The following is a 26,552-nucleotide window of genomic DNA, read 5'->3' as shown; positions in this document are numbered from 1 at the left end:
ATATGTTGTACTCCGTGACCCTGACTACCCGCGCTGGTTGTGCTTTAAATCCACCACCACCACACTGTATGCTTCGGCATTTGAGTAATTATAATAAGACGTTTTTAAAAATTATTTTTTTTTACAAAGATGGGCGGCTTACAGCGTGCATGCATGCTCCCTCTGTTCTGTCAGTGACATTTCGGTCCTGAACCGAAAACATCACGTGCACTACTTATGAATATACACACGCCGACGCGTCACCTACATGATCCTCTAGTCATATGTCGTTTACTTTCGCAAAACTCAGATCGTCTCGGTTTCTCCCTGTAAGCACACCTTTAATGATGACTTTACTCTTAGTGACATATTTGTTCAGCCACCCCACCTCGGTCAGTCTTAAGCATTGCTGTAGACCTACGTAAGTTAGGCCTTCGCGTAACCCTTACCTCATGTTCTAAATATGCTGCATTGCCATCTGTTTTGATGTTGATTTTAAAAAGATATTTGGAGGTATTGTTTCCTATATTAAATTTGTTTACAATAGAAGTACCGAGGTTTGCGATTGCATGTGCAGAATTGAATGTGAACAAGCTTTCCGGACTGTGCACTTATTTTTCTATCTTAGCAACTATGTTCAGATCAGACATGTATCCATATCAAATGGAATAAATACGGCGCATAGTCAAATTGTGGATTCTAAATGAATATGGATACAGTATAAATTGGGGAATTAAGTAATGTAATGTTGAAACACTGCCAGGTAAAGACAAACAAGCATACAGAAAAGGTGTATCGCAGTCCCCATTAGAACGGGGAACAAAACAGTTATCACTTTGCACCAGTGTTACTGTAACCCTCAGACTATCAGATAAACTCTGGCACGGGATTACCCATGCATTGGGGGATAACAAAATGACATGCGAGCATCATTGTGGGATCGTCTGAAGCGCCCTTTATGTCAAAGGTGAAAGATAAGTGGTTCACAGTCTCAGAGATCGCATGGCCTTGAAGTCGTACGACGCGCGCATGCATGGTGATTCGCAAGCATTGCTACGAGTAGAGGAATGCAGCCACGCACCCACCTCTCTGTGTGGGTAGGCTGTTATCGGCGTATGCGTTTTCTGATCATATAGCCACGTACTCTTGATTTTGACATCCCTCGGGAAATGCACTTTCGTAATTTGTTTTGCTCGTGTTAAAAAAAAAAAAAATCATATGTACAAATTTTCAATTCCCCCTGATAAAAATAGCCTATGGAAAAAAAACTGAAAACGTGATTTCAAGTGTGTTTAATAATTATTTAAATATTACAGTTTTCTAACAGTGTGTTGCAGATGTTTTAATGTAGAGCCACTGAAAGAAAATGAAAATATTTTCTCATAACATTATGTTAATATTTTCCATGATAGTGACTGACTACGTTTAAATTATGAATCATGGCCCTTGTCTGCTGTAAATAGCCTTGCTGAAATGCTTTGTTATTATTCGTAGAAAGTTTCGTAGAATTTATAATTCTGTAGGAGGCGTGTTTATTTAAAAAAATATATATTATTACATTACATTTACTTAGCAGACGGTCTTATCCAAAACGATTTCCAGCACAAAAGAACAGAAGTGTGTCTATTCAAGTTGTTATTGTCTTTTAATATATGTTAAAATCTGGTTTCACTCTTGTCAGGCAAGATCTGTTTTTCTGACTTGGGACGTGGGCAAACGTTTGAATGCTTGATACGTTCGGTTTCAGATGTTCACACTACCTTACTAAATTTACATCTCACGGTTTTCAGATCGATTTGATTTTACCCTATAGACTACAGTAAGCGCAGTTATGTTTTTCTAGTTATGACACTGCACTACTTCAAGTTTATATTTCGGCGTGGTGTTATTCATGAATGCTAAGCGTTGGAGAAGCGCCACATGAGCAGAGATTTGTTGTGTCCACGTTAGAAAAAAAAACATCAAATCGTACTTTTTGAGGACGCTAGAGTTTCGTGCGATTCAGCTGAACATGTCTGAGATAACACGTGGCTGTACTTCTCCATGAATTTATAATACTTGCCATTCCCTTGCACCAATCCCCTTCAGTAATAAGGTTGTAGGCTAATATAGATATAGGTAGGCTGCGCAAGTGACTTGACTTGCATTTTAAATGTTTAAAGTGTTGCGCTACAACGTACGCGCTGCCCACTCAAATCTGGACAACGCCGTTTGAGAATCGTAACAGGCTATATTTACATATAGACTTACGCGCTGTTTATCGACCATTTTCTGTAAAGCAGAAACTTTTTGACATGTCTGTCTTTTGTGGCTTTTGAACACCCACACTCAACAAACACCTTTTTTCATCTTGAGTTCCAATTGAAAGAGGGGTGGATAAAGAAATCGATTTATGATTTAAGAGTTCCATGGACACACACACACACACACACACACACACACACACACACACAGAACGTATATGTATGTCTGTGAAGACATAAAATATTAAACAGCTGCAAATATGAATAAACTTGTACTTCATCTAAGAGTGGTTTCCTTTGATATAAAACGTGTGACACATAACTGAAAAACTATTCCTCCGCACATTCCTCCGGCATGGCGCGTGTGAGACTTTCAATCACTGTTCCAAACATGAGATCAGTATTACTACACTGATTACACTGTATTATTCTTAAAATTCAGGTGAAAGAAATTATGTAATCTTATTATATCAGTGCAGATTTTATTAATAATTATTAATTACTACTACTACTACTAGCCTACTACTACTACTTTTTCTCAAACTGACTACTACTCCAGCGTTTTGCGGACTTAATTTGCATTGCCCTATCTCCGTAAATAGACCGTGTAGCAGTTCAGCTCGAGGTGTGCTCGGGCATAGACCCGTCCCACACTGAGTGGGAGGGGTCACTGGCGGAGAATAATAGAAGAAACGTCAGGCATCCTGACACACAAGGAGCACACAACTAGCGAGTAGCAACGCGATCAAGTTCTGCAGCGGCGCGTTTCGCGGAGATCTACTGTAACGCGCTATTTTGTATGTACTTCGATTCAAGGAGGTATTTTTTTCCACCAGACACCAGACCAACCGAAACACGTTTCTTTCGACCTCACAGAGAATTATCTTCTTGACATTTCAGTTTTGAGTAGGAAAAAAAGAATATCAGGTTTACGAGAACACCTACACTTTTTTCGCTTTGCAGCCCGGGGTGAGTCAGACAGCAAGTTCAACAACGGATCTGCAGATTTTTTTCTTTAGTCTGTCATTTTTACAACTACTATGTGCTACTAAATTTTAACACCTTTGGATATGTCCCATTCTTCCAGGTAAGTTCAAACATGCACGCGCTGCCGATGTTCATATCTTTTAGGAAGCACATTGTGCCTCGCTGATTTTTTTTTGTTTACGTCAAATGGATGCATCAATGCAGCGCTCACGCTTTTGAGGGTTAACTTTGACACAGTACTTTTGACATTAAGCACCTAGCTAACTGTGATTCATTGCAACACTCTCACCATCACTTATGCTCAAAGCGTACGCTGTACGAGTGTGTGAAACGATTTGTCATGTATTGCCTTAGTTATATCGGTACTTCCGTTATCTATCAATGCAATTAATTGAATGAACGCGAATGAAAAAAATTCACAGCATTAGGCACTGCGTTCGTGTGCCACGCGCGCTGCGGGAACGCGAGAGCGCCGACGTCCGTATGTATGCATGCATCGGCTCGATCTGAAGAAGTTTTGTTTAGGTGATTTTTGGTAAGTCCATCTCACGTGTTCGGAAGCTTGTTATTACTACATCGGTCGGTATATTGAATTGTTAAAAAAAAAAGAAGAGAGGAAATACAATGCATTACTTATCCGTATAGTTTACACCCACGGAAAAGTCTAGAGCTACTATCGTGGTCTCCGACAAGCCATGAAACTGTCCTCAAGTTTCGTGCGAGCGCAAAGAAAGCCTTCTCGCTGAGTGTTTATCTGTATTTACTTTCACTATGCAGTGGCGTCTTAACAGCGTGAAACAACATTTTCAACATCTCTAGGTAGCTGGGATTCTAACTGGAAGACACGGGAAAATACATAGTTAGGCTACGCGTAAATACACCGACTTTTACTGGATACTGCCAAATATCTGCAACTCGGATACGATCGTGAGAATTGCAGTCGACTGACGGCACATTGTTGTGTATCTACCACTGGGCGGCAGTAACGGGTCGGAGCCAGAAGACTGGGATTTCTTGGATGTGTTTCATTTGGCTAATCGTCTGCCAATCAGAGAAGCACTAATCCAATAAGATCAAAACGCTCTGGGCACATGTTTCGGCATTGGCTCTTTAAAGTTCCTGACGCCGAAATGAAGTTTTCATAACATAGCCGAGGCGAGCAACGCGTGCAAGTTGCCGATATCCCTGTGGAATTTTCGGCGAATGATCGCGTGTCAATTTTGGTCTGGGATTTTTTTTTACAAGCGCTCATCCATTAAAGTTTCTGGATTGTTCGCTATACTGCATTTGTTAGTGAAATGTAAGTATTCGTAGCGGTCTTCGTAGTGGTAGTTTAAAATAAACCGTAGTAGCGGGAATTAAAAGGTTCTGAATATAAAATTATGGTTGGATTTATATAGGCTATTCCACTCAAACATGCGTGTGTACATACGATATCCAAGTAGCTCTTTTAATGTTTTTAAATAAAATGTTTGGAACAAAACGCAATTCATTCGTTTTGGAGCTGTATTCTACGATTGCTCATTTTCGGCTGTGAGGTTACGAAAATTGACGGATATAAAAGAGCGGGGCATCTCTGTAACACCCTGAAATATCGAAACAAGGGATATTACGCACTTATTGCACTCTCGATCGGCTTCCCGTATCTGGAAAAGAACAAGAACGTAATTAGGAAGTAAACTTGGCTTCAGCGGGAGTTTATTTGTGACGCAGTTACTAGAACTCGCACCCCTGCCAGTTTTTTTCCCTTCGTTGTCCGCTTGTGGAAACTGCTGTAATCAGCATTTTTTAGTGAACAATGGGGGCAGGGAGCGAGGGAGAGGTTTAAGGAAAAAGAAGGACTTAAAGTTAATTATTTCGGTAAATACATCTTCCATGACATTCGACATTTTACAACATAATGCATTTGTCTTTGGCAACTTATCCTGCTCACCGAATATTTTTAGTACATATCATAGGTAAAACTTGTAGAATCAAAAGCTTGTAAACACTAGAAGCGCATGAATCACGAACGCACTTCAAGGTGACGTCGGTGAGTGTAAATATCAGTAACACAGTGCATGGAGGAAACAACGTACAAATAACGATCCCTGCTCTATTTATTCCGCAGAGGAAAAAAACGAGTGAATGGCCCGACCACCCTAATCGAAAGCGGGGAAGGTGGAGAGTCGCAGACCACTAGCGGAGCATACTCCCAGCCCGGCCAGTCCGAGACCCGCCAGCCCGGCGAAGGGGACCATAAGCGGGGAGGAATTACGATGCCACATAGCCTTCTTGGTTACCAGTCCAGGTCCCCGGTGTTTAGAACGCTATCCAGATCGTCCAGCGGATACTTTTCGTTCGACTACGATTCTGTCCCGAGCTCTCCTCTTATGACCCATAACAAGTCGACACAGACTCCGAGTCCGTCTAGCCAAGTCATTACCCATGCACAGCGACGCATGCCCCACGTGCACGAAAACTTGCAAGATAATGGTAAGAACCTCTTGCCTCGAGCCCGCACGATTGTCTCCTGAGTTTCTGTGTCTCGTGGAGCAGGTGCTCACTCTTGCGCTATAACCGAAAGATAACCAGTCGCGCATGTCCTGGAGCGCGTTCAAAGACAACGCATCACGCAGTTATGTTTTGGCCAATGTCACGCAACGCTACTCAGTTCTCACGTTCAGATGTTATGGGTTTTTTTTATATCTGCTGAGGGTCAACGAGGACAGACAGAATTCGTTAATGCAGATGGTGAATGCAATCCAGACTTGGTCGAAGTGTTCTAGTGACACAAAATTGGCGTGACTGTCAACATAAATTACCCCAACACTGCACGGCCTTAAACCCCCTTAATTGTGGAACACGCCGACATGATCTGACTGCCTGGTGCGTGCAGCATTCGTCTTTCGCTGTATTTTTCCCCTTAAATGTTAGTGTATAGCTCATTTTCTGCCGCTGTCATTCTTCCGCGTACAGTACTTCAGAATTTTCAGTATTAACCGGCGTTAGCGATTGGATTTGTTCTAATGTGCAAAACTTTTACTTTGCTGTTACGCGTGTTGCGTATAACAACACGCACACTGTGGAAGGGAGGGGCTGGAGTGAGCACCGCCGAAAGAGTCTCCAGAAATGTACCTCGCGGTGTGTTGGCAGGCATTGAGGAAGTAGACCCCGCCTCGTTCTGCTCCACTGAACTTTTGAAATATGCTTCACTAAAGCTTAACCATTAAAGCTGAAACACGCTATTAGCTCATAGCTCATTTGCTGTCAGTGACTCAGATTTGTGGGTCTAAGGTTCTGTGTCCAAGTAACTCTCCTGCCTTTGCCCAGCCCTGTGTTATATTACAGTCCATGTAAGAAGGATTTGAGATAAATAAAGATGTTAGCCAGGAGTCATCAACAGTGCAGTGGTCAAAACCACTCAGTATTGTTTCTTTGTCAGTGTCACGATACGAAACACATGGCATGTGAAAAATGATGCATTTTAAAGTAGCTCAGTTTTCACATTAGGGCTTAGTGTAATGAAAATGGGTAACAAGGAAGGTTCAGTACTTAATTAAAATGTTGTCATGGCTGCTGTTTTGATACCTAGCAACTGCCCCTGGAATTTAAAAGAAAAACCAGTTCTGTAAATGCAACCAATGTCAAAAGGCACTGGCGGAGTCCATATTGCAGCTGGAGCCTTCAGCATCTCACCTGTCTACCAGCATGCGATACGCAGACAAAGCCCAGCCGGATGCATGTGTGCAGCTCCCTGTGTGTCCACAGGCTGTTTGTTTCGCCACGTTGTAACAAATCACAAACGGCTGGAAAAAAAGCATGCCAAAACAGACCCTTATCTTTCCTCTAACTAGTGACTGGTTTTGCTGATGGGCATGCTCAAAACAGCACTGGGAAATACACTTGGTCCCAGCCTTGTAAACCCAAGCTGAAACAGCCTGTATGGGGTGGGGGGTGGGAGGGGAGGAAGCACCAGGAGACAGAGCAGAGCAGAATAACAGTGGATGCTCCCCCCCCCCGCTACATAAAGGATTTGATTGAGCAGGCTGATTTGGTTGTTTCCTTTTATTTTCTGATTGGCTGCTGCAGAGATCACACACAGCTCCTCAGAGTGAGAGCTCCGGTGACAGTCAAAATAGAGCCCAGTGCCTTTTGTAAGCGGTAGACAGAGAGGCTACGCGCTGCTGTGTCATTATAGACCGTCCGATGAATGGGGCTGATAAATCAGTTCCTGTAGTGTTTGACATGTATCTCTACATCCTCCTAGCAGTCAACACATTTGGGGGGGGGGGGGGGGGGGGGGGGGGGCAGTGGCAGGGGCAACAAGCCCCTAATTTGAGAAGCAAGCTTCCTGATCCAAACACTGTGAAAATGATAGCACGTCCATCTGGCGTGTTTCACATATTTGAGTTTGCACAGCTGTGTCAGAGGGTGTATCCAGTTGTGTTAATGCCATCAGTAACCCTTGAGAGCAAGGGAATCTGCGTGAATACGGGGGGGGGGGGGGGGGGCGTGAACGCCAGGGAAAATGCCTGAATGGGCTTTAGACTGTGTGTTAACAGCTGTTTATATTTGGGTTGCCTGTCATTGACCTGCTTGGAATAGAGAATACAGAAAGAATCGACTGGGAAGGGAAGTGCAGATTTATACAGTTGTGAGTTGAAAGTAAGACATCAGAAGCGGTTGCACTGGTGGAATCAGGACTTGGTGCAACGTGTTGTCATGGGCAGCTGAGATGTTTTGCATAAACCGAAAACACACAGCTATGGGGGTGAATATTTCATCTACTCAAAGTTGCTCATTCATGATAAAATTATGAAAAATAAGGAGTATGACGTTTGTGGAAGTTACTTTTAACCAGCAGGGACCGGTGATCTTGTCAGCAGGTCTAGCAAAAGACATGCAGGTGCGTTTCAAGAATCTAACGAGCTTGAGTGGAAAGCACTGTCAGATTCCTCAGTGCTGCAGTTGCCAGTGACGTGTGTGTGTGTGTGGGTTGGCAGTTCCGCGGACAGCAATCTGTACAATTTTGGGCCCTGGTTCAACAGCAGTCACTCGGCATCTGTGTTAATTTCCTGAATTGCAGCGTGTGTTGGCGTGATAGGGTGTCGGAGCTCGGAGAAGGGGTCGACGGCAGAATAGGAAGTGTAGTGGATTGTGTAACAGCTAATATGGGATGTTAAAAAAAAAACCCAAACAAGAGAAACAGAAATCTGGCCTTCACATGACTCATACCCAGAGATCAGTACAAGTGCATTCTGAATAGTCGTCTCAGCTTGAGAAGAAATTTCATTAGCCGCTAACCTCAAGAGTTTCTATGCGCTTTACAGCGATCCTACTCATTCAGCCAACAAGGGATTTTGAAGCCTTGTGGGTTAGTTTCTGTACTGTAGATAAGGGCCAGCTGATGAGTCTGTGACTGTGCCCGAGAGAGTACATCATGACCTTCGAATTGCTCGAACCTGTGACTTCGACAGTTGGAAACGCACTGCACGTATGCTGCGTCTATTATCAGCCTCATCTGGAAATAGTGAATTCTCCACTAACGGGTGGTTTTCGCTGGTATAAAAAAAATAAAAACAACATAAAAAGTAGCATTCTGTTAAAGTCAGTAGTATTATAGGGCAGCTGGATGAAGTGCCTCACAAAAACCAGCAGAAGGAGAAAATTTACAAAAAAAAAAACCCACACAATTTATTTAAAAAACCAACAGATGCAGGAACCAGCCTGAACACACAGCCAAGTGAAACAAAGTGTCTCTCAGTGAGTAGCCAAACACCTGTGTTTAGTCACATGTTAATTACACAGGTGTGGCCCATTAACCAATGGCATGCACCATTCGATTAAATGCACCAACATACACAATTAGACAACTAACACATTTCAATTGAAGTTGATTGCTGGAGAGTACTAGTATTTTTAGCGGTGCCAAGTGGGACATTTTCAGTTACACCGTTACACAAACAATCCTCAATTACACAACAGTTAAGTAGCAATTAAACAATTAAAACAGTCTTTGGGGAACAGCTGAAGGTTCTCCCTTCACAGATGGGTACTGTATCTCCCCTGCTGTTGCCATTTAACTTTTCCTCATCCTGTGCACCTCACAAGCTTGGTTCTAATTTCTGTGATTTCAACCCCAACTGGATAGGATTCTGTCAGTAGCCTCACAGACTAACCTATGAGGGCACGGATATGACAGATCACTGCTACCACGAGTCTGCTATCGACAGTCACAGACTATCTTTGGTTGGGGAGGCGTGCAGATCTGCCTCCAGGTTGTAGAGACAGGTATTACTCCAAACAGAGATGAGGTCTCAGGAGGGCCAGAGCAGTGGTTGCAGCAAAGCTATGTTCAGACACATCAGAGTGCAGATGGCTTTAGCCTGCATGGTTATGTGAAGTGAAATAAACACATCCAAGCAATTACTTTGGACTTGTGAAGTATTTGATTTCTTTTAAGTATTCTTTTATATTTGACTCTTTCATGAAAAAATGGGCAGGTAGATAGTAAAAATCCTGGGGATGTCTGCTTGTAGACAGATTACAGTAGGAAGTATGCATCCAGTGCTGATCCTCTGATTAGCCAGCTGAATAATGAGTAGCAATTATATGGCTTTGTCTGTGAGGGAGCTGTGTTTTTGGTGTCTCTGTTGGTCCTGCTTCCTGGATTTCAGTTTTTCTTTCCATGTACCCAGTTGTGGTACCAGGGGTCATTTATTTACGTCACACAGCTGAATATCATTACATCATTGCTTTCAGCAACATATTACCCTTTCGCAGGGGAGATTCTATTATGGTCCAGTGTTGAGTGCATTAGAGATGAATTCATTATGCTGCTGAATATGGAAAAAACAGGGCTGATTGAATTCACAACCAAAATTTCAGTTCACAGCTGCAGGAATAAGCCACTGTTCCATGATGGAAAATCACAAGTAAACAAATGCAACATCACACAAAGTTAATGATGACAGTAGATTTGACAAGATTTAACGATTTAAAATCGTTTTACTGTAACACACGTTTTATGTGAAGGAACTGTGTACTTCCCAAAAGGTGTGGAGTGTGTGCGTTGTGAAAGGCCTTGTTTTTGCCAGGCTCAGTGCTTGCGGAAGCAGCGCGGGGACGGAGCAGCAGCGTGGAGCAGCGGTCGCGGGTGTTCCTTCGCCGGGAGACGCCTGTCTGATGGCTCGCGTTTGCTTTGTTTCCGCAGAGACGGCGCAGATCCCCCACCGGCCCTTTAGACCGCGGTCTCTGTCGATGCCGGCGGACATGCGGCCCGAGGTGTGGGTGGCACAGGAGCTGCGGCGCATTGGCGACGAGCTGAACAGGCTGTACACGCAGGGGGTGAGTATCCCTCTCTGTCCCCCGCGGGGGGTTGGGGGGGGGCTGGGGGGGGGGTGCCTTCACTCTTCAGCCGAACCCGGGGGGGGGGGGGGGGGGGTTTAGCGTCTCCGGGCTCCCTCAACAGCATGCCTTCCTTTCAAGTGAAACAGAAAAATAAAAAAAAAATTTAAAAACCGAGAGAATTATCATATCCTGGGGCTCTGCTTCAGCTGGTTCTGCGTCAGGATGAAGTGGACAGACAGCAGAGAGACTGAGGAGCTGGGGGGGTGGGGGGGGGGATCCAGGTAAAAGGGGTACCGCGGTGATGAAACTCTCTGTACATCCAGGCAACACCATACTTGTTTCTCTCTTCGATGTCTGATCAAGACGGCCAGGTTCAGTCAGTCAAGAAATCAGGTTCTCTCAGCTGTTGTCGTGACTTTATTCAGTAAGTGAGTCATTAGCGGATTGTACATAAAAAGTGTCAGGAGGGACAGAAAAACGACATTTTCGATTTTACTTCTGTTGGAGACACCTCTGTTGGAGGTGCTGCTGCAGTTGTAACTGTGTGTAAAGGGTGGAAATAGTGATATTTAACACAGAGTTTCAGATTGTTTTCTGTTGCTACATTTCTGAATGTTGCATCACCTTGTTTTGTTTTTTTTTTTTCTTTTTAAATATCAAAGAGCTCTCGCTAGGTGAACCAACCAGAAAATGAGTGAATGTAGCAAAGAAGGTGTCGTCCTCTGTGGCAGAGTCTGAAATCTTACAGCTTGATTTCATTACTTTCCACCAGAGGCTTCAGAAAGTGATGCGAAATGAGTCAGTCTGTTGAAGGAACATCAGGCGGCAACAGGAAGGTAGAATGAAACTGGCACACCAGTCAACCGATAACAATCGAGACAAAAGGCCTAGACTTTAACAGCAGCACTAAAGATTAATTTTTGGTCGCTAAAAATATTATAAAGTATTTCCACCTTCTCGAACCAGAGCCCTTGAGTGTAGTAATCTTATAAACCGGTCATTCTTGTTGTCATAGTTGCACGAAATTCTCCCATTCAAGACTAAAGAAGGCCAAAGAGGATATTTACGTCCTGTTCCTTGTTTTATTTTCTGATGTTTCACCCATGGTTCGATGCTAATATAATTCTCATGGACAATGTTAGCTGTGTATGTTTTGTTATTGTTAGCTGCTGGAGCCCAGCCACCCCCCCCCCCCCCCCCCCCCCTCCTGACAGTGAGCAAGTCTGATTGGTCAAGTCTGTGACCTGATGTGAACTGGAGGACATTCAGGAGAGGAAACTGGAAAGTGGAGTGAATTCTGCTGTTGTCCATTTGGCTCTGGAAACAGTTGTAATTAAAATCGTGAACGTTTGTAGATGCAGGGAACAAATACAAGCAGAAAGGTACTAGGAACTCCCAACACAAAACGCGTTCATGTTGGCCAATTTCTTAGTTTCTCGCTTTGCTGAGCTGCATTCGTACCCAGCTCTGCCTTTAAGACTGTTTTTTTTAAACACATAACCCCTCAACAGTTTTACAGGTAATTATTTTGATTGTACGGATTTGTTCCGTGACCTGTTAAATGGGGTCTTTCCCAGGACAACCTCCTTTCATGTGTTTCTTTTCCCTCTGAAGACTTCTTGAAGTCCCTTCAACAGATTTTTAAGCATGGCAAGAAAAAAACACAATATTGTGCCATAAAATATTTATTGACATCTGTTTGAAAGCTGTGATTTTCATTAAAGAGAGTGCATGTGATGTGCTGCACTTGCAGCTGTGAGGGGCCCTAAATTAAGACCAGAACTAATGACAATCCAACGGTTTATCCCGTTCTCTGAACGACACATCCCCCCCTCCAAACGCCAGCGAAAAGGAGGCATGGGGGGGGGGGGGCAGGGGGTGAGCTCTGTCTGTTTGTTTGGGACGCCGAAGCTCGCTGCTAGGCCCTACCTCTGCTATCTACACCTGCCCCTGAGAGCTGCAGGCAGAGGGGGAACGAGGCATTCTGCGGAGAGGTCTGCTACCGTGGCATGACCCGTTTGTTCGCCGTTACATTCGCCAGAGTAGATGTTGTAACCTTCTGACAGATTGCCTTATGGAACCGGTTAGCCTCAGCGGACGTCCTTCACCTCGCACTTTGTGTACAGCTTGGCACCGATACTTCCTGGCACGTCGGAAACTGTAAAAACTGTTGCCAGGTTGCCTCCTCGTAGGGTCACATGACGCTGTTTCTCTCCTACCACATCTGTTAACAAGGCAGTTGTATAACAGTGGCCCCAGATATAGCTCAACGCTCTGCCTCTGATGTTGAAGGACGTCCGTGAAATGGAACCACCCAACAAAGGTCCTGTCTTCAAGTAAAACAGAATAATGTCACAAGGTTTTTTTTTGTTTTAGTATTGGAGCAACATTCTTGTATGATGAATTGATTTCAAAGTGTCAGAATTTCACTTGCAACCTGTAAGGATTTGATCCCCTCTGAATCTCTATGTGTTGATCACAGTCAGAGATGAATAGTTTCATGTCCAGAGAGAGGATGGATTTACAAGGCAGCAAAATCATCTGCATTAAATCCTGTTAAATCTTCACAGCATTTTCTTTTTCCAGAAGACAACAATCCTCTGACCTCAAGTAACATTTTAAAAACCGCTTTGTCTTCTTGCAGCACATTGGTATGGCCACAGAAGGCTCAGTGCTTTCAGTGAAAAGACCAGAAACTGAATGGGTGTTGTGCTTTGCCTGTATATGGATGGTCATTTCCAATGCTAGTCCCGTTGCTAATATGTTCACATCTCAGGCCTAGCCTTAACCGTGGTTACAGACCACATCACACAGGGTGAGAAGAAGGAAGTAGGAAGTAGGAAGCTCTCACCATCAGGTGACAGGTGAGGTCATGATTCAGCTGAGACACACACCAGAGGGGGGTGAGGCACGTGTATCTGGTCCAGCTCCAATCCCTGTCCTCTTAACTGAGAATACGCAGCCTGAGAACAATGGAAAAAGCAGAACTTGCCTGATTCTCAGGGTGTTCCGTGTTTCTGCTGTTACCATGACATTGGAACATGCGGCCTCTTGTTTTTTTTTTTTTTTTTCTTTTTTTTGAGGTGACAGCCGTTTCATAAGGTCCATGCTTTCCTGTGGACCATCCGAGCAGTCTTAACTTGAGACATGCTGATGTCTTGCAGAGTGTTCAAATTTTCACCAAGGGTTTGTCTGTCAGCAGTACAAGAGTCTCTTTAAAGACGCTGTAGATTTAGTGTGTCCAGCACTCCCAATAAATACACGTCATGTTTTTGGTTTCCATTTTAAAAGATGTGCTGTATATTTTGACCTGGCTTAGAGATGCTGGGTTGTTTCGCCACTGTGACTGATAAGATTACAGCATGACCAATGGCCTTTTCACCTGGAAGTACTGACTGCACTCGTTTTCTTCCTCATTGTGTAATGTGGACATTCTCTTCCTTTGTTTTCTTAGTCACTGTTGCACCACTACCATAATTATCTCTTAGCTCTCTTCTCTGTGGCTACGCTGGGTGTGGTTTCCAGATTGGTACCAAAATCGGCCTTGATACTGGTGTTTATGGTTTCAATCTGGCGTGTCTTCCCCTGGGGAAATTTCAATAATAATTAGTCTTCCCTCAGGAAAACATTGCTAGGAAGCGCTTAATACCCTGCCCAGGTTTAAAAGGTTGAGCAACAGCACGTCAGACACAAGGCGCAGTGTCTCTCCTTGTATTTTGACTTAGCTCAAAGTAATCTCCTGACTGGTAGAGCAGGGAATAGCGGTGCTATCGAAATGGCAGACCTTTAAAACATTTTTTTTTTCCCTCGCCCCTCCTTTCTTTTTTTTTTACGATAACGACCGCTGCTCCAGACATGCTAATGGCCTTGCGGTGCAGAAGTAATTATAGATGCAGAGGGACGGCAACAAAAAAAAAAGCGAGGCTTTCGGGTCAAACGATCGACATGAAAGGCCAGGCCCAGCTCGTCTGCTCGGATGGCAGAGGTACGTGACCGTGGAACTTCATTAAGTTCGGCTTGCGGTTACGGCTCCCGCGGACTCCAGGCCGGGCCTTAATTACACACAACGCCGTCGACTCCATCCCGCTTTTACAGTCCTCAGTTACGGGGCGCCATAGAGAGGGTTCTACCTGCTCCCTGTCGTAATTGCAGAGGGCCAGTCAGAGTTTTTTTTTTCCCCTCATTACGCGATGGCTTAGAATCGCTTTTCTCGCTGCGCTGTCCGTCTCCTATGTAGTCCTCTTCCCTGTTCCTCAGTGACTTACCCTCCGACGCTGGAGCTCACATGCTGATGTGTAAACACCGCATCTTTTTAAAATGTCCACCCCCCCCTTAAGTAACCCTATTTTGGAATGGTAAATTGTATACAGTAGTGGGGCTGTCTCACCGCGACAGCCCCCGCATTCGGGCTGGAGCGCTGAGGCGGGAGGAATGCGATCCTCCGACCCCCGCGCACACGCAAGCCAGCAGCTATTTTCAGTGCGGCGAATCACACTCTGCACTGCATAACAGTGGAGCTCGCTGGAGGACAGGTGCTACTCCGATGACGTCGTCCGGGATTCCTGAGAGCGGTGAGACGAGCAATCCCTGCAGACATACCCATCCCTAACCGCCCGGAGGAAACAAACCCACTCTGTACTGTCTCTGTGGGCTCCTGGTCGTTGTTGGCTGATGACAGAGTGTGGATCGAAGCCCAGCTGTAAGTTTCAGTATGTACTCAAAGTGAGCACCTTAGCCACCAGGCTACTCAGGACCTCCTGCCAGGCCTGATTCGTGTAGAGTTTATGTACCTGCATCCACTGATAATCCCCGGTAATGAATCGACTTGCAGGTTCTGCTTGCCACAGTGCGTCCGCAGTTCCTCCGCCGGCTCAGTCTAAGCCCCCAGCGCTCATTGATGTGTATTGAAGTGGGGCCACTCACAGATCGAGCGGGGAGGCGTTTGGTGAGGGGCCCCAGCTGTTTGGCATTAGGAGGGAGCAGATGACAAAAACAGAGCGCTCCTCTCTCATGACAATGCTCAGATGTGTTCCTGTTCCGTGCCACTCGAGCGAGTCCTCGGCCGCACGCGACTGGAGTCCATCACAGGGCCGAGCCGGCGTGCGACAGCGGCTCGCGTTTTCAAAAACCCAGCGAGAAGAACAACAGAGAGGGCGGGGGGGGGGGGGGGGGGGGGGGGCAGTGGGGAGGGCAAGCGGGGGGGATGCGGTGCAGGGTGGCAGAGGGGAGGGGACTGCAGTGTTGTGTGCGGGGTTAATGAGTTTGGGAGCTCTGCTGGGTATGCCCCACCCTTCAGTAAACAATCGCACACACAAGAACTTCCTGACTCCTTTTCTCTCCCTGTCTTGCCAGTGAGGGGGGAAGTGTGTGTGTGTATGTGTGTGCGTGTGTGCGCGTGTGTGTCTGGGGGGGGGGGAGGCGGAGAAAACAAGAGTGAAAGAGAAAAAGAGAGAGAGAGAGGGAGAGGGAAAGAGAGCTCAGTAAATGATTTTGTCTCCTGGCTCCAGCGGTCTGGGCTGCCGTACACTATCTTTGGCGTTAGAGGCTGCAGTTGTAATGACACCCTCCCTCCTCTCCTCCAGAGAAAGGCACACATTACAGACAATTAGAGGTTGTGTCGTGAGCCGTGGTCTTTGCCGGGTCTGGGCTTCGTTTGTGGGCCTCGGTTCGACCGTTAACCTCATCTCCCAGCCGTCTCTGGAAGGGCTCCGTCATCATCGTGGGGTGGGGTGGGGGGGGTGACAGACAGTGGGGGGTGCGAGATGTTGTTACCCTGGGTGCCGATCGCGTACGCTGAAGATGGAAAACAGATGTGAGGCTGCCGAGATGAGGTTTGTTTTCGTAGGGAACTAATGACCACATCTTACCCCCCCCCCCCTGCGCCAAAACGGTACGGTTTGAGCTGTGGCTGCAGGCTCTTGTCCTCTGTGAGGCGACAGCGGGACCCTGGGTGTACGACACACGGCCTCTCCCTGCGTTCCCCGTGTCCGCTGAGATCTAGCGGAATTAATGCAGCGGGCGATATTAAGTAGGTCAGGAGCCGTTCCCCGGGGGGGCAGGGGTGTGTCCTGCTTGGTGGCTTTACACTGGGGACCTAACTCTGCTCATAGTGTTTGTCAAACGTGCCTTGAACGTGCGAGAGGGGTGACCACAGCAGCTTTGCCCTACCAAACCCAAAAGCACCCAGACACTGCTGGCGTTACCCGGGGTGTCATTTTCTGGAAGTGTGTGGCAATCATCGAGCACAGACATCTGTGGTCTTATTAGTCTGATGTGTTAGTTGTGTGTCATCCTGTGTACATCGTGTCTGTTGTCTGAGCTCAGGGAGATTTGTTTTTCTGCATTTCTGGTCCTGTAAATTGTGGTTGCTTGTTTTTGCTGCATGTGGTCTTGCAGATTTCACTTCTTGTTCTGTAATACAACATCCATTGTCAAAGTGAGATGACAGCCAGTGGATGTATGATTAACCAGTGCTGGGGTGTGTGTGTGAGGCTTTTTTTTTTCCACATGAAACACAGCTCTCAGAGCCATCCTCTATATTTAGCCTGTGCAGGAACACGGTCAAATGCTCAGATATGGTAAGAGTGTTAAATACACCTGTTTCCAGAGGTTTTTGTTGTAATGAATGTGTCGTTAATTGGAGACCTGTGCCTCTCCTGAACATTTAATTGTGGAGATGTAGCAAGCTTTAAATAGTGCGAATTAATTGCATTCAGTTTTTGTTAAAATGCGGGCTCTCTGGGTTGTTTTTCCAAACACTTGCCTGACAGTACAGACTAAACAATGTTTATTTCTGAAACTTTTGTGTAAAATGACAAAACATCCTTCCCGTAAGTGGGACAGCTGTCTTTGAAGTCGTCTCTCTGCAAGTTAATGTTACACAGGCTAAACAAATTGCACTTAATTAAAGGGACAGTTTCCCCTGTCATTTAGCTTCTTGCCAGTATATCGTATTGCATGTCATTTCTGTGCCAAATAAGTCAACTGTAGAGATGTGCACATATGCACCAGATCATATGCTATATGTTCAAAAATCAAAACCTTAAAGACCGCCACCACTTTTTTCCCTTGCACAAGAATATCATTCTGACCCTGGCCGGTCTTGAAGATGCTACTGTCTTGACCAGAGCAACGTTTGGAAGAGATGATGGAGCATGCATGAGTTTTTTTTTTTTGTTGCTTCCTTATGCAGTATAAATTACGGTGTAAACATGGAAAAAAAATGAAATATGGGATCTTTGCTGAGCTTTGCGAGAGCAGCAGAAAGACCCTGGCTTTGGTCGTGGTCCAGCTCACTGCCAGCTGCAGTGGAGTTGTGCAATTTTAGCTCTTTTGGATCATATAAGATTTGTGTGGTTTTCCCTGGAGTGCATCTTTAAGGCAAGCGCAGCTTTCCAATCATGATGATGGAGGTGAATTCCGCTGTCGGAAAGCATAACACCTATGACACTGCAGATCATTTCTGACAGTTCAGGATGTCATCAGTCAGACTTATGAGGGGAACTCGAGCATTGGCAAAGTATCCTGCATACAGATATGAGAGTGAAAGTTATCTTCGTGCCTAACGCAATCTAGGAGATCCAGTTCATTTTCATACTCAAAATTCAAATGCACGCAGATTTAGCTGTACTACGCTATGTTTTTATGAATCACCGGATAATAATAGGCAGCTGAGGACAGAAACATCTGATTCACGCTCATTTGTGATAGAAAGTTAAAGACAAACACATTGTGTAATCATTTTAAATCAAGAAGTTATTTGGCTGAACCTGCTGTGAAGAGAACAGCGGGAGGCTAAAAATAAACACACACAAAACGCCATGTGGTGATCGTGCAGTGAAATACTTCTTTTGCAGGAAAATCCCTTTTCATAAGGAGGAATCATGAGCCACCTTTTTTACTGTTCCTTCCAAATGTCCCAGTTGAAAGCAAAATGATTGCAAGACCCAGTTCCCAGATAAGGATACGGTACTCTTGTTTTCTTGGGCGGTGGTGGTACAGGCAGCGGGGCGGGGCCGGGGGGTGGGTGGGGGGTATTGTTGAATTTTGTGTGTATATTTTGAGTTCACCTGCTTTGAGTGAGCTCCCTCTTTCAGAGCTTAGGGTTCTGCTGAAGGCATCTGAACCGCTGGCTTCCCCTCTGAGAGAAAGAGGGATTCTCTGCTGGGGCTTTCAAACGCTGGGATCCCCAAGAGGCTGATAGGAGACCCCGTGGAGGTGGGCGTGTGCAGAGAGGGTGTGGGGGTGGGGCGGGGGGGGGGGGGTGGTGAGGTGCTCGTTGCGCTCTACCAAATCAGCCGCACGCTTCACGGTTTCCTCCCGAGCGAGGGCCTCAGCGCAGGCGGCGAGAGGAGCAGTCAGAACAGCTGCTCAGTCTGCGATCGTAGAGGGAGATAACGGGGAACACCTGCTACCACAGAGGGAGAGGGGCTGCGTTCTTCTGTGCTGAGTTTCTCCGCTGCGTTTCTGCAGCGCGTTTCTCCGCTGCGTTTCTTTACAAAAAAAACCACCAGCCTCCGCTACGCAGGCTTGCAGAAGCAGAGACCCGGGTACAGCTGGACCGGGGGGGTCTCCTGGACACATCGCCACGCTTCCTTCACTGAGCAGCTGTGCTAGGAGACGTATTCTTATACATCATCTGTCGATAGAACCGGGTGTTTATTTGTTTTGCTCAGGTCAGGTGACTGGTTTAAAGGTAGAGAGGAAAGTGCCCCAGCTGATATTCAAGCATTGACCCGCTGGTTACCCTCTTAACTGTTACGTTGTAGTGTTGACTGCTGGGTAAAGCAGCTGAGAAGCCTGACACAGAGATGATGTGCAAGCAAAGGCAGTCAAAACCCTGTTAGGAAAAGAGATTCTGTCCCATTGCCTTAGCACAGGAAAAAAATCAAATAAATCCACATGTTTAATTAGGTCAAAGCTGGGTTGCATCCGTTTAGAAAAAGGGGTCAAACCCCTCCCAAATTCCAAGAGAGCTGCGTACATATGCTGGTTTTCATGCCAGCCTCTGAGCCACTTAGGTGATCAAGCTCAAACAGTCTCTCCTTTTGTCACATTTCTGCAAGTGATAAATTACAGCTTTTTATGCTCAGAAGTTATTGACTGTAGTATTTTACTGTGTCTGTGCAAATGTGTACAGCTAGTAAATAGAACAAATAATTGGACCAGTTGAGTCAGGGGTGCTGGCTGGAGCATAAACCACTAGTCATACAGCCCTGCAGGAACAGAGGTTGATGCCCCAGGCTGGTGGTTATGAGCATGCGGTTGGCCACTATGTGCTTATCAAAGGGTTAATGCCTTTGTACTTGATGCATTTCCTCAACACCTGCTTCCCCAGTTTGAATAGACAATCAGTTTCTGGGCTGTTTGTGATTTTTGGCATCAGTGTCAATGAATAAAAATGCGACATGCAGTATTCCTTGCGCATTTGTTTACGGCTCGGGGCATGGCATGTGCGGCGGGCATGTCTGCCTCTTGTTTCCCACAATTCCCTCCTGCGCCCGCGACTTCAGTGCTTCCTCTAGACGGTATCTGTCTCTGACCCCTTTGCTTTTCCGCAGCTCGTTTTTTGAACGCAGCTTGTCAGAACAATGCCAGCTCTGGTCTGAAACGAGAGAGATAAGAATCAAAGACGGCGGTAAAAAGTTGCGCAGGTTTTTTTTTTTTCCCCTCCTCTTTTTTTTTTCCTGGTCTTTTTGTTTCTGAACAGGAATCACATTTATGAAGTGTGTTTCCTGGCAGGTTTCAGGCTGGGGGTCTGCTGCTTATCGCCACCGCGGACTGCCAGACATGCCAGCTCGGGCCAAGAGCGCCACCTGTTTTGGGGCCCCCTCTACGCCAAGTCTGCAGAGGTGTCTGCAGGGGGGCCTGTTTTGCCCTTCGCCCGACCCTTCACAGTTTATTCCCTGGAGCTGGGCAGAAGAACGTCACCCTGTCTCAGTTCGAGACCCTCTGACCCCCCCTCTGCCCCCCCCCCCCGTTTCCGCCCTCATTGTGCGACTGGTTCACCCCGTCTCCTCACAGCTCACACACTGCACTCCAGATTTATGAAGGATGTTTACCTGTTAAACTGTGTGAAGGTTCAGTGCAGATCTCTGTTCTCCGCACCTCTGGTCCAGGACCTGCTAGCTGTCAGCTATATCTCGCATGCCCGGGCATGCATGGTGTCTGCCAGCGCGGTATCGGAGTAGATGGCCCATTTAAAGAGGAATGATCCCCCGAGGCAACTTTCTTCCACAGGTGCTCTAAGGAGCGCAGGTAGTTACTCATTTACAGCTGACCTATATGTGTTGTTTCCATATAATGTTGCTAAGAAAATAAGTAAAAAAGGAAAAAAAAATTTAGGCATTAGTCATGTCCTGTCCAATAATACGGTGTGACAAGAATAAAAAAATGTAAGATTTGCAACTGCACACTAGAAATGTTGCTTACAATCTGAGCAGAAGGTTTAAGCGAGGTTTCAATTATCAGACGGATTGAGAAAGAAGGAGAAGAGGAAGCTCCTTACTGCCCTGAATGACAGCTGGCAGGTGCACCATCCCCGTAACTTTTATTTCAGAAAGTTCTCCTTTATCTAGTGGTGATCAAATTACTGTCCGTTTCTGCATTTCTTTGTAATTATTTATTCCATTTTGGACCCTGGTAATTAAATCATGTTTAGCTGGGCTAGGCAGGATGCCTGAAAACATGTGGGAATGAACCCCACAATCATAACACTAAGTCTATGGGGCAAGCTTTTCCAGTTTGCACTGTTTCTACCTATATTGCTGTCTTGTTTCTCAAGGGGAACTTGGGAGTGAAGGTGCTGTTTCGGTGTCATGCAGCCCGAGACCAATATCTCAGTGAACTGTGTTAAAATCGCGATGTGGAGGCTGATAGCATGTATTGTAATGACTGTGTGATTTTACTCCCCCCCCCGCCCCTATTTGCATGTCTTCTGACAGCTGTCTGCTTACAGTGTAAAACAATGGCGCTGGCTGTTTTAGAGAACCGTTCTCAGATGGTTTCATTATGTGCCCTATTACTGCAGCTGACACGTGAGTGAGTCGTCTGAAGGCACGGCGCAGACAGACGCGTGAACCGTCTGTCCTCAGAGGAACGGAGCGAACACGGCCAGTGTTGACAGCCCGCTGGAGGTGGTGACGGGGGAGGCCAGGACCTGTGCTATACCTCCTTTTTCTCCGTTTCCTGCGTTTGTGTGCAAGCTGTTTCTCTAACGTGGGCCCGTGTAGATGTGGCGTTCTGCGGGTGTGGGTGGGGGAGAGGTGGGGCTTTTTCGCGATAAATTCAGCAGTTGTTAGGCACCGGGCCAGCTGCTTGACTAGGACTTCCTCCCACGCCTCAAATGCCCCCAGTCTTGCTGTGGAAAAGGCTGATGTCTTCATGGTGGTTTCATGAAGAGACCGCAGACAGCATAAGGAAAGGGGGAGGGGAGGGGAGTGGAGGGGAGAGGGGGGCAGCTTTGTGAATGGGTCGATTTTTCACTGACATTAGAATCCAGTCTTTTTTGAAACGTTTGGCAGCTTTTTAAGTGCCTTACTTATGACTAAATCCCACCTTGCCAACAGGATGCATTAAAAGCCAATTATGACGATTTGCGGGGAGAAATGGCTTCCTCCCCCTGATGTGAGCAGCGTTGGCCTAATCTGTTGTTTGCGGCGTTTCATGCACCAGGTTACATCGCTCTGGCTGTGCCTGTTGGCTGCGCCTTTTGGCAGCTTTGGTTTTTAGTGGGTTTTAAATGGTATGCATGAGCTTCAGTGTTAGGCTTGTGGTTAATGGCCGTGAAAGAGGCCTGGATTAATGGCAGGCAGTGATGAATCCTGTGATGGAAACGTGATGAAAGCTGATGGGTTCCAGGCGTAATTTTCTAGATTGCTGGATGTTGCGCTTGCTTGCTGCGGACTGTCACGTAAAAGGCAGGCTCAAAGGTTACTTCCTGATAATCACGAACGTGCACTTCAGCAGTCCTGGAGTCCTGTAGTCCGTATCAGGATGTTCCCAGCAGAGCTGGAAGTGGTTGGTGCTCCTCACCTTGCAGGTGTGGCAGTGGGGGCCTGGTGGTGATGGCACAGGGATGGCATGGCTGCTCCTGTTTAGATGGCTGGGTATGTGGGTGGAGTCACCTTGTGCTCTGGAGTGTCGAAATGTAATGGTTGTGGTGTGTGACCTAACAAGGAGTGATTGTTGAAGTGAGTCTATCCAATCAGCCGCCTGGCCACTTGTGGACAGTGCCAGGAACCATGGCTATGTCGTTAAGCCAGGGTTTATTCTGTTATATTTCCTTATGGTCTGAGGCAGAATACAGCAGGTCCCACAGTTAGGAAATCTGCACTTTGGTTGGTATGTTCTCACAACTTTACTGACTCACTGTACACTGAAATAAGGGTGACTGTGCCTTGTATATGGAACAACAGACAGCACAGCATTTCATATTCCAGTAGCTCCTCACTTAACACCACTTTGAGCCAGAGTAGGCAGACCATTGACCCCTGTTCCTCAGAGTTCATGCTCTTGTATTGGGGGTACATCTGAAATGAGCAGGGTAGCTGGGGAGTGGGACATAAAGAGGGACACCTGGTCCCCCCCCTGCTCATTGAGTTTTGCTGACTGCACTCCGCTTTGGACAGTGCACTGTTAGAAAATAGCAGGGAGGAAATCCCGTTTGTCTAAATGATCAGCATCCGCCTCCCCAGCACTGTGGAACAGCAAGCAGATTTGCTGGAGTGAAAGCAACAGGCATTAAGGGTTTTTTTTTTTTCTCTGACTTGTCGAAACATGTCCCCTCTCACACCACCAAGTTCAACAGTGTTTACAACTTCAACGTTACAATTACGCTCCCTCTCACCCCCACCCCCCCGATAAGAACTGCCACCAATGAAAGTGTTTTTGGTGTAGCGTTTTCCTGCATTTGCGTTGGCCAGGTTTACAGGAGGACAGCAGTGTGCGCGGCGCTCGGGGGGACATTTCACACCCCTTCTTCTCCCTAGTTATTTACTGGCAGCTGCACTGAATGAGCTAATGATTGACACCTGCCCCACCCCTGACATGTCAAGACCTCATCCTGCCCCACCCCTGCCACAAGTAAAAGATCCCAAACTCTGTGACCACCATTGTTCTCCCCCCAGGGAAATGGGGTTACGTCTGAAACCCATGTGATTGATTTGTGTCCCGGGGATGCAGCAGGAGTCAGATATGCCCATTGTCCTCCTGTATCCCATAAGCCAGTGGTGAAAAATTGCATTGGTCTGGCAGAGCAGGGGCCACCCTGAAGCTGAAGTGAAGCTGCTTAGGAGTGCAGTCTGAGTCAGAATGTAGCAAGCAACCATTTCACATACACACACACACACACACACACACACACACACAAAGTCTGAGTCATCTTGGCCTAACAAGCTGGCATTATTCTCTCTATTTCTTCCTGAATGACTGAAGAGCTGTCCACACCAGACTGTTTTTGTTGGTTTAGAAAATATATTAAATAAATTCTGTAGCGCTCCATTGCAGTTGTCTTCCACCCACCAGTTTGATGTGATTTGTTGTGTGGGTCTGTGCTTTCTACCCTACTGTGAAAATACGGGCCCGGTTCTTTCCTGCATGTAAACGTTTCTTTTAAAACACAGGAACTGAGGAGGTAAAAAAGGTAACTGATTGCAAGTACAGACAATATAAAAATATTTAAATTAAAAACTAAGAACTACAACAATGGGTGCAGCACATCCAGGCAAACTTTCCTTTCCTATCCCTGTTCTCTGTGCTGTCAGTCATCCACTCACATCTGCGTCACCTGTCCTGTTGGCCAACTGACTGGTTAAACAGTTGTCCAGTGGCTGCACAGAAACACTCATGTATTCTCACGCGCAGAGCCAAAACTGACAAAGGTGAAACCGATTGGCTATTGTTGAGGTGCTGCATCGAAGGTGAGCCACTGTGTTGAGACAGTGTGTGTTGTGGATGAGGCACTGTGTCGAGGGTGAAATGCTGTGTTGAGGCGCTGTGTCGAGGGTGAGATGCTGTGTTGAGGTGCTGTGTTGAGGGTGAGATGCTGTGTGCAGGCACTGTGTTGAGGTACTGTGTTGACAGGGTTTGTTTTCTCCTCTGGTTCTTTCTGCAGGGTGGCAGGAATGGAAGGGCAGCCCTGGCAGGTGGGCGGGTCAACAATGAGCCCGCCCTCCGGCTGTGGCTCTCCATCCTGGTTGGCCGGCTACTACAGCTCATTCAGCGGTGGAGATGATGGACGGACACGCCGTCCCACCCACCTCCAGACCCAGCAGACGCGTAGCATGCTGGTCTTTCCTGCACACTGTACATATGTAAATACATAGGCTTTTTAAAGTACGTCTTTCACCAGCTCTACCACCTTGCCCCTGGACCTGCCTCTGCCTGTTGGCTTGGAACAGCCTTTTTCCTCAGAGAACCTAGCTGTTCTCTTCAATTTGGAATAATCTGGGATGAATCCATCAAGAAATAAAATACTTCATTGGGAATTTGGTAAAAAAAAAAAAAAGGAATTTTTGTGCACCTCATGACTGTTTCCTGCGATATTCGGAAAGCTGAGCCAACGCCAGAAACGCCAAAGACACTGACCAGCAAGGATCAGCGGCACTCCTCTCTTACCCGGGCTCCTGTGGAATATGCATTATCATACTGCAGCCTCTTGTACAGAATTTGCGCTTCCAAACATCTGCTTCCCTTCTTTCTTTATTTCTTTTTTTCCCACTGCTTATGTGAATTCTCTTGCATCTATTTATTTTTTTCCTCGATGTATTTAATTGTTTTAAGTTTACTCTAAATGTGTTTTTATTTCGTTGTATTTTATTTGAAGTCGTAAAGAATCAGTTCATTCGCAGAATCCAAAACTTTACCATTCTGTCACGCCCACTGCTCCTCATTATACTTCTTTTGCACTTTTGATGGCATAGCAACCAAAGCATGAAATTAAATTGGCATTTTTTTCCTTTCACTCACAACTTAAAAGTAGAAAAAACACATTTTCCATAATGAATCTGAAATATCCATCCTACAGAGGTTACAGTCCTTTCACCTGATAAAGTTAACAAATCTTGTAATTCCACAACACATGCAGATTACTTGACGATGATGATGATGGTGTTGTTAGATGATGGACTTGGGTTTTGCGTGTCTGCCTCAGTTTGAAGTTCTTTCTGAAAGCATCCCTTGGTCAGCCTGGCAAATTCAGTATGCCATATGGCGAGGAACATGTCTGTCCCCACAGTGCCTTGGGCCTTGCCAAGAACCCATATCAGAACTCATTCTAAAACTAGAGAACAGAGAACATTCCTTCTCTGAGTTAAATGGTCTTCCATCAGTTCACAGCTGTCTACCTCTTCCAGAAAAAGCCTTCCCTTGTCACTGTGGTTTGACCTGATCCTCCAGTGGTTTCTCCACCATAGAGCAATGCATTGCATACAGTAGAAAGCTGTATCCAATCAGGGCTTCTTTTAGTCAAGCCAAGAGCCATCGCGGGGAGAACCATATTCTCCAGGCTTGGTGCATGTAGCACTGGCTAAGCAGGAGATCAGCTTCAAATGCATCGCCAGTTCTTAACTCTGATGTTACTCTAAGTCTGTGGGTGCCAGTCACTCATTTGTGTATGTGTGTGTGTCATCTGGGGAAGGGTTTTTATTCAGTGTTAAACAGAGTTTTGTTGATGACGATGATCGATTGTTAATAATGATTACAATCAAGGAAATAACAACAGTAACAAAGTAGGTAAAAAAAAGTGAATGAGATTCATGTCTTGCCATAACTGTTTGTCATGAGAATGACATTGTGTTGCTGTTCCGAGTCCTTCGCTCTTTGGATCGTCAAACACCGTTAGCATTACTGGTCAACACGTCTTTCAAGCCAAAGCTTGCCTGGGACACCTCCTTTGTGACATCTGCACCGCGCTGTGTCCGGCTTCTACACCAGAATCACGCAGCGCGTGTGATTTGGGGGGTACTTGGGTTTGTCTGTGAGGCTTCTGCGATGGATTCCCACCCCAGCAAG

General features: G+C 46.1%; 1 protein-coding gene across 2 annotated transcripts; it reads left to right on the top strand.

Moving 5' to 3' along the window:
- The first annotated feature begins 2,949 nt into the window (after nt 1-2,949).
- On the top strand, nt 2,950-25,257 carry bcl2l11 (BCL2 like 11). Of its 2 annotated transcripts, XM_036546457.1 has the most exons (4): nt 2,950-3,309; nt 5,320-5,684; nt 10,405-10,538; nt 24,655-25,257. In XM_036546457.1, exons 1-4 carry the CDS (start codon nt 3,293-3,295, stop codon nt 24,772-24,774), a joined length of 636 nt encoding a protein of 211 aa, XP_036402350.1. In that variant the 5' UTR covers nt 2,950-3,292; the 3' UTR covers nt 24,775-25,257. The 2 variants fall into 2 exon arrangements, 1 of the variants encoding a protein (XP_036402350.1); XR_005005481.1 differs by lacking the exons at nt 2,950-3,309; nt 10,405-10,538; nt 24,655-25,257 and adding an exon at nt 4,368-4,509 and having other exon boundaries at nt 5,320-5,396.
- Nucleotides 25,258-26,552: the final 1,295 nt, after the last annotated feature.

This window comes from Megalops cyprinoides, chromosome 15 (assembly GCF_013368585.1).
Source record: "Megalops cyprinoides isolate fMegCyp1 chromosome 15, fMegCyp1.pri, whole genome shotgun sequence".
In the NCBI taxonomy this organism is placed as follows: domain Eukaryota; kingdom Metazoa; phylum Chordata; class Actinopteri; order Elopiformes; family Megalopidae; genus Megalops; species Megalops cyprinoides.
This window is presented reverse-complemented; position numbering and strand designations above follow the sequence as displayed.

What these genes read in the sequence shown, in the direction of transcription:
- bcl2l11 (XM_036546457.1), top strand. An exon ending in CGAAAACTTGCAAGATAATG is followed by an intron (nt 5,685 to 10,404) that starts GTAAGAACCTCT and finishes TTGTTTCCGCAG; the next exon opens with AGACGGCGCAGATCCCCCAC. An exon ending in ACAGGCTGTACACGCAGGGG is followed by an intron (nt 10,539 to 24,654) that starts GTGAGTATCCCT and finishes TTCTTTCTGCAG; the next exon opens with GGTGGCAGGAATGGAAGGGC.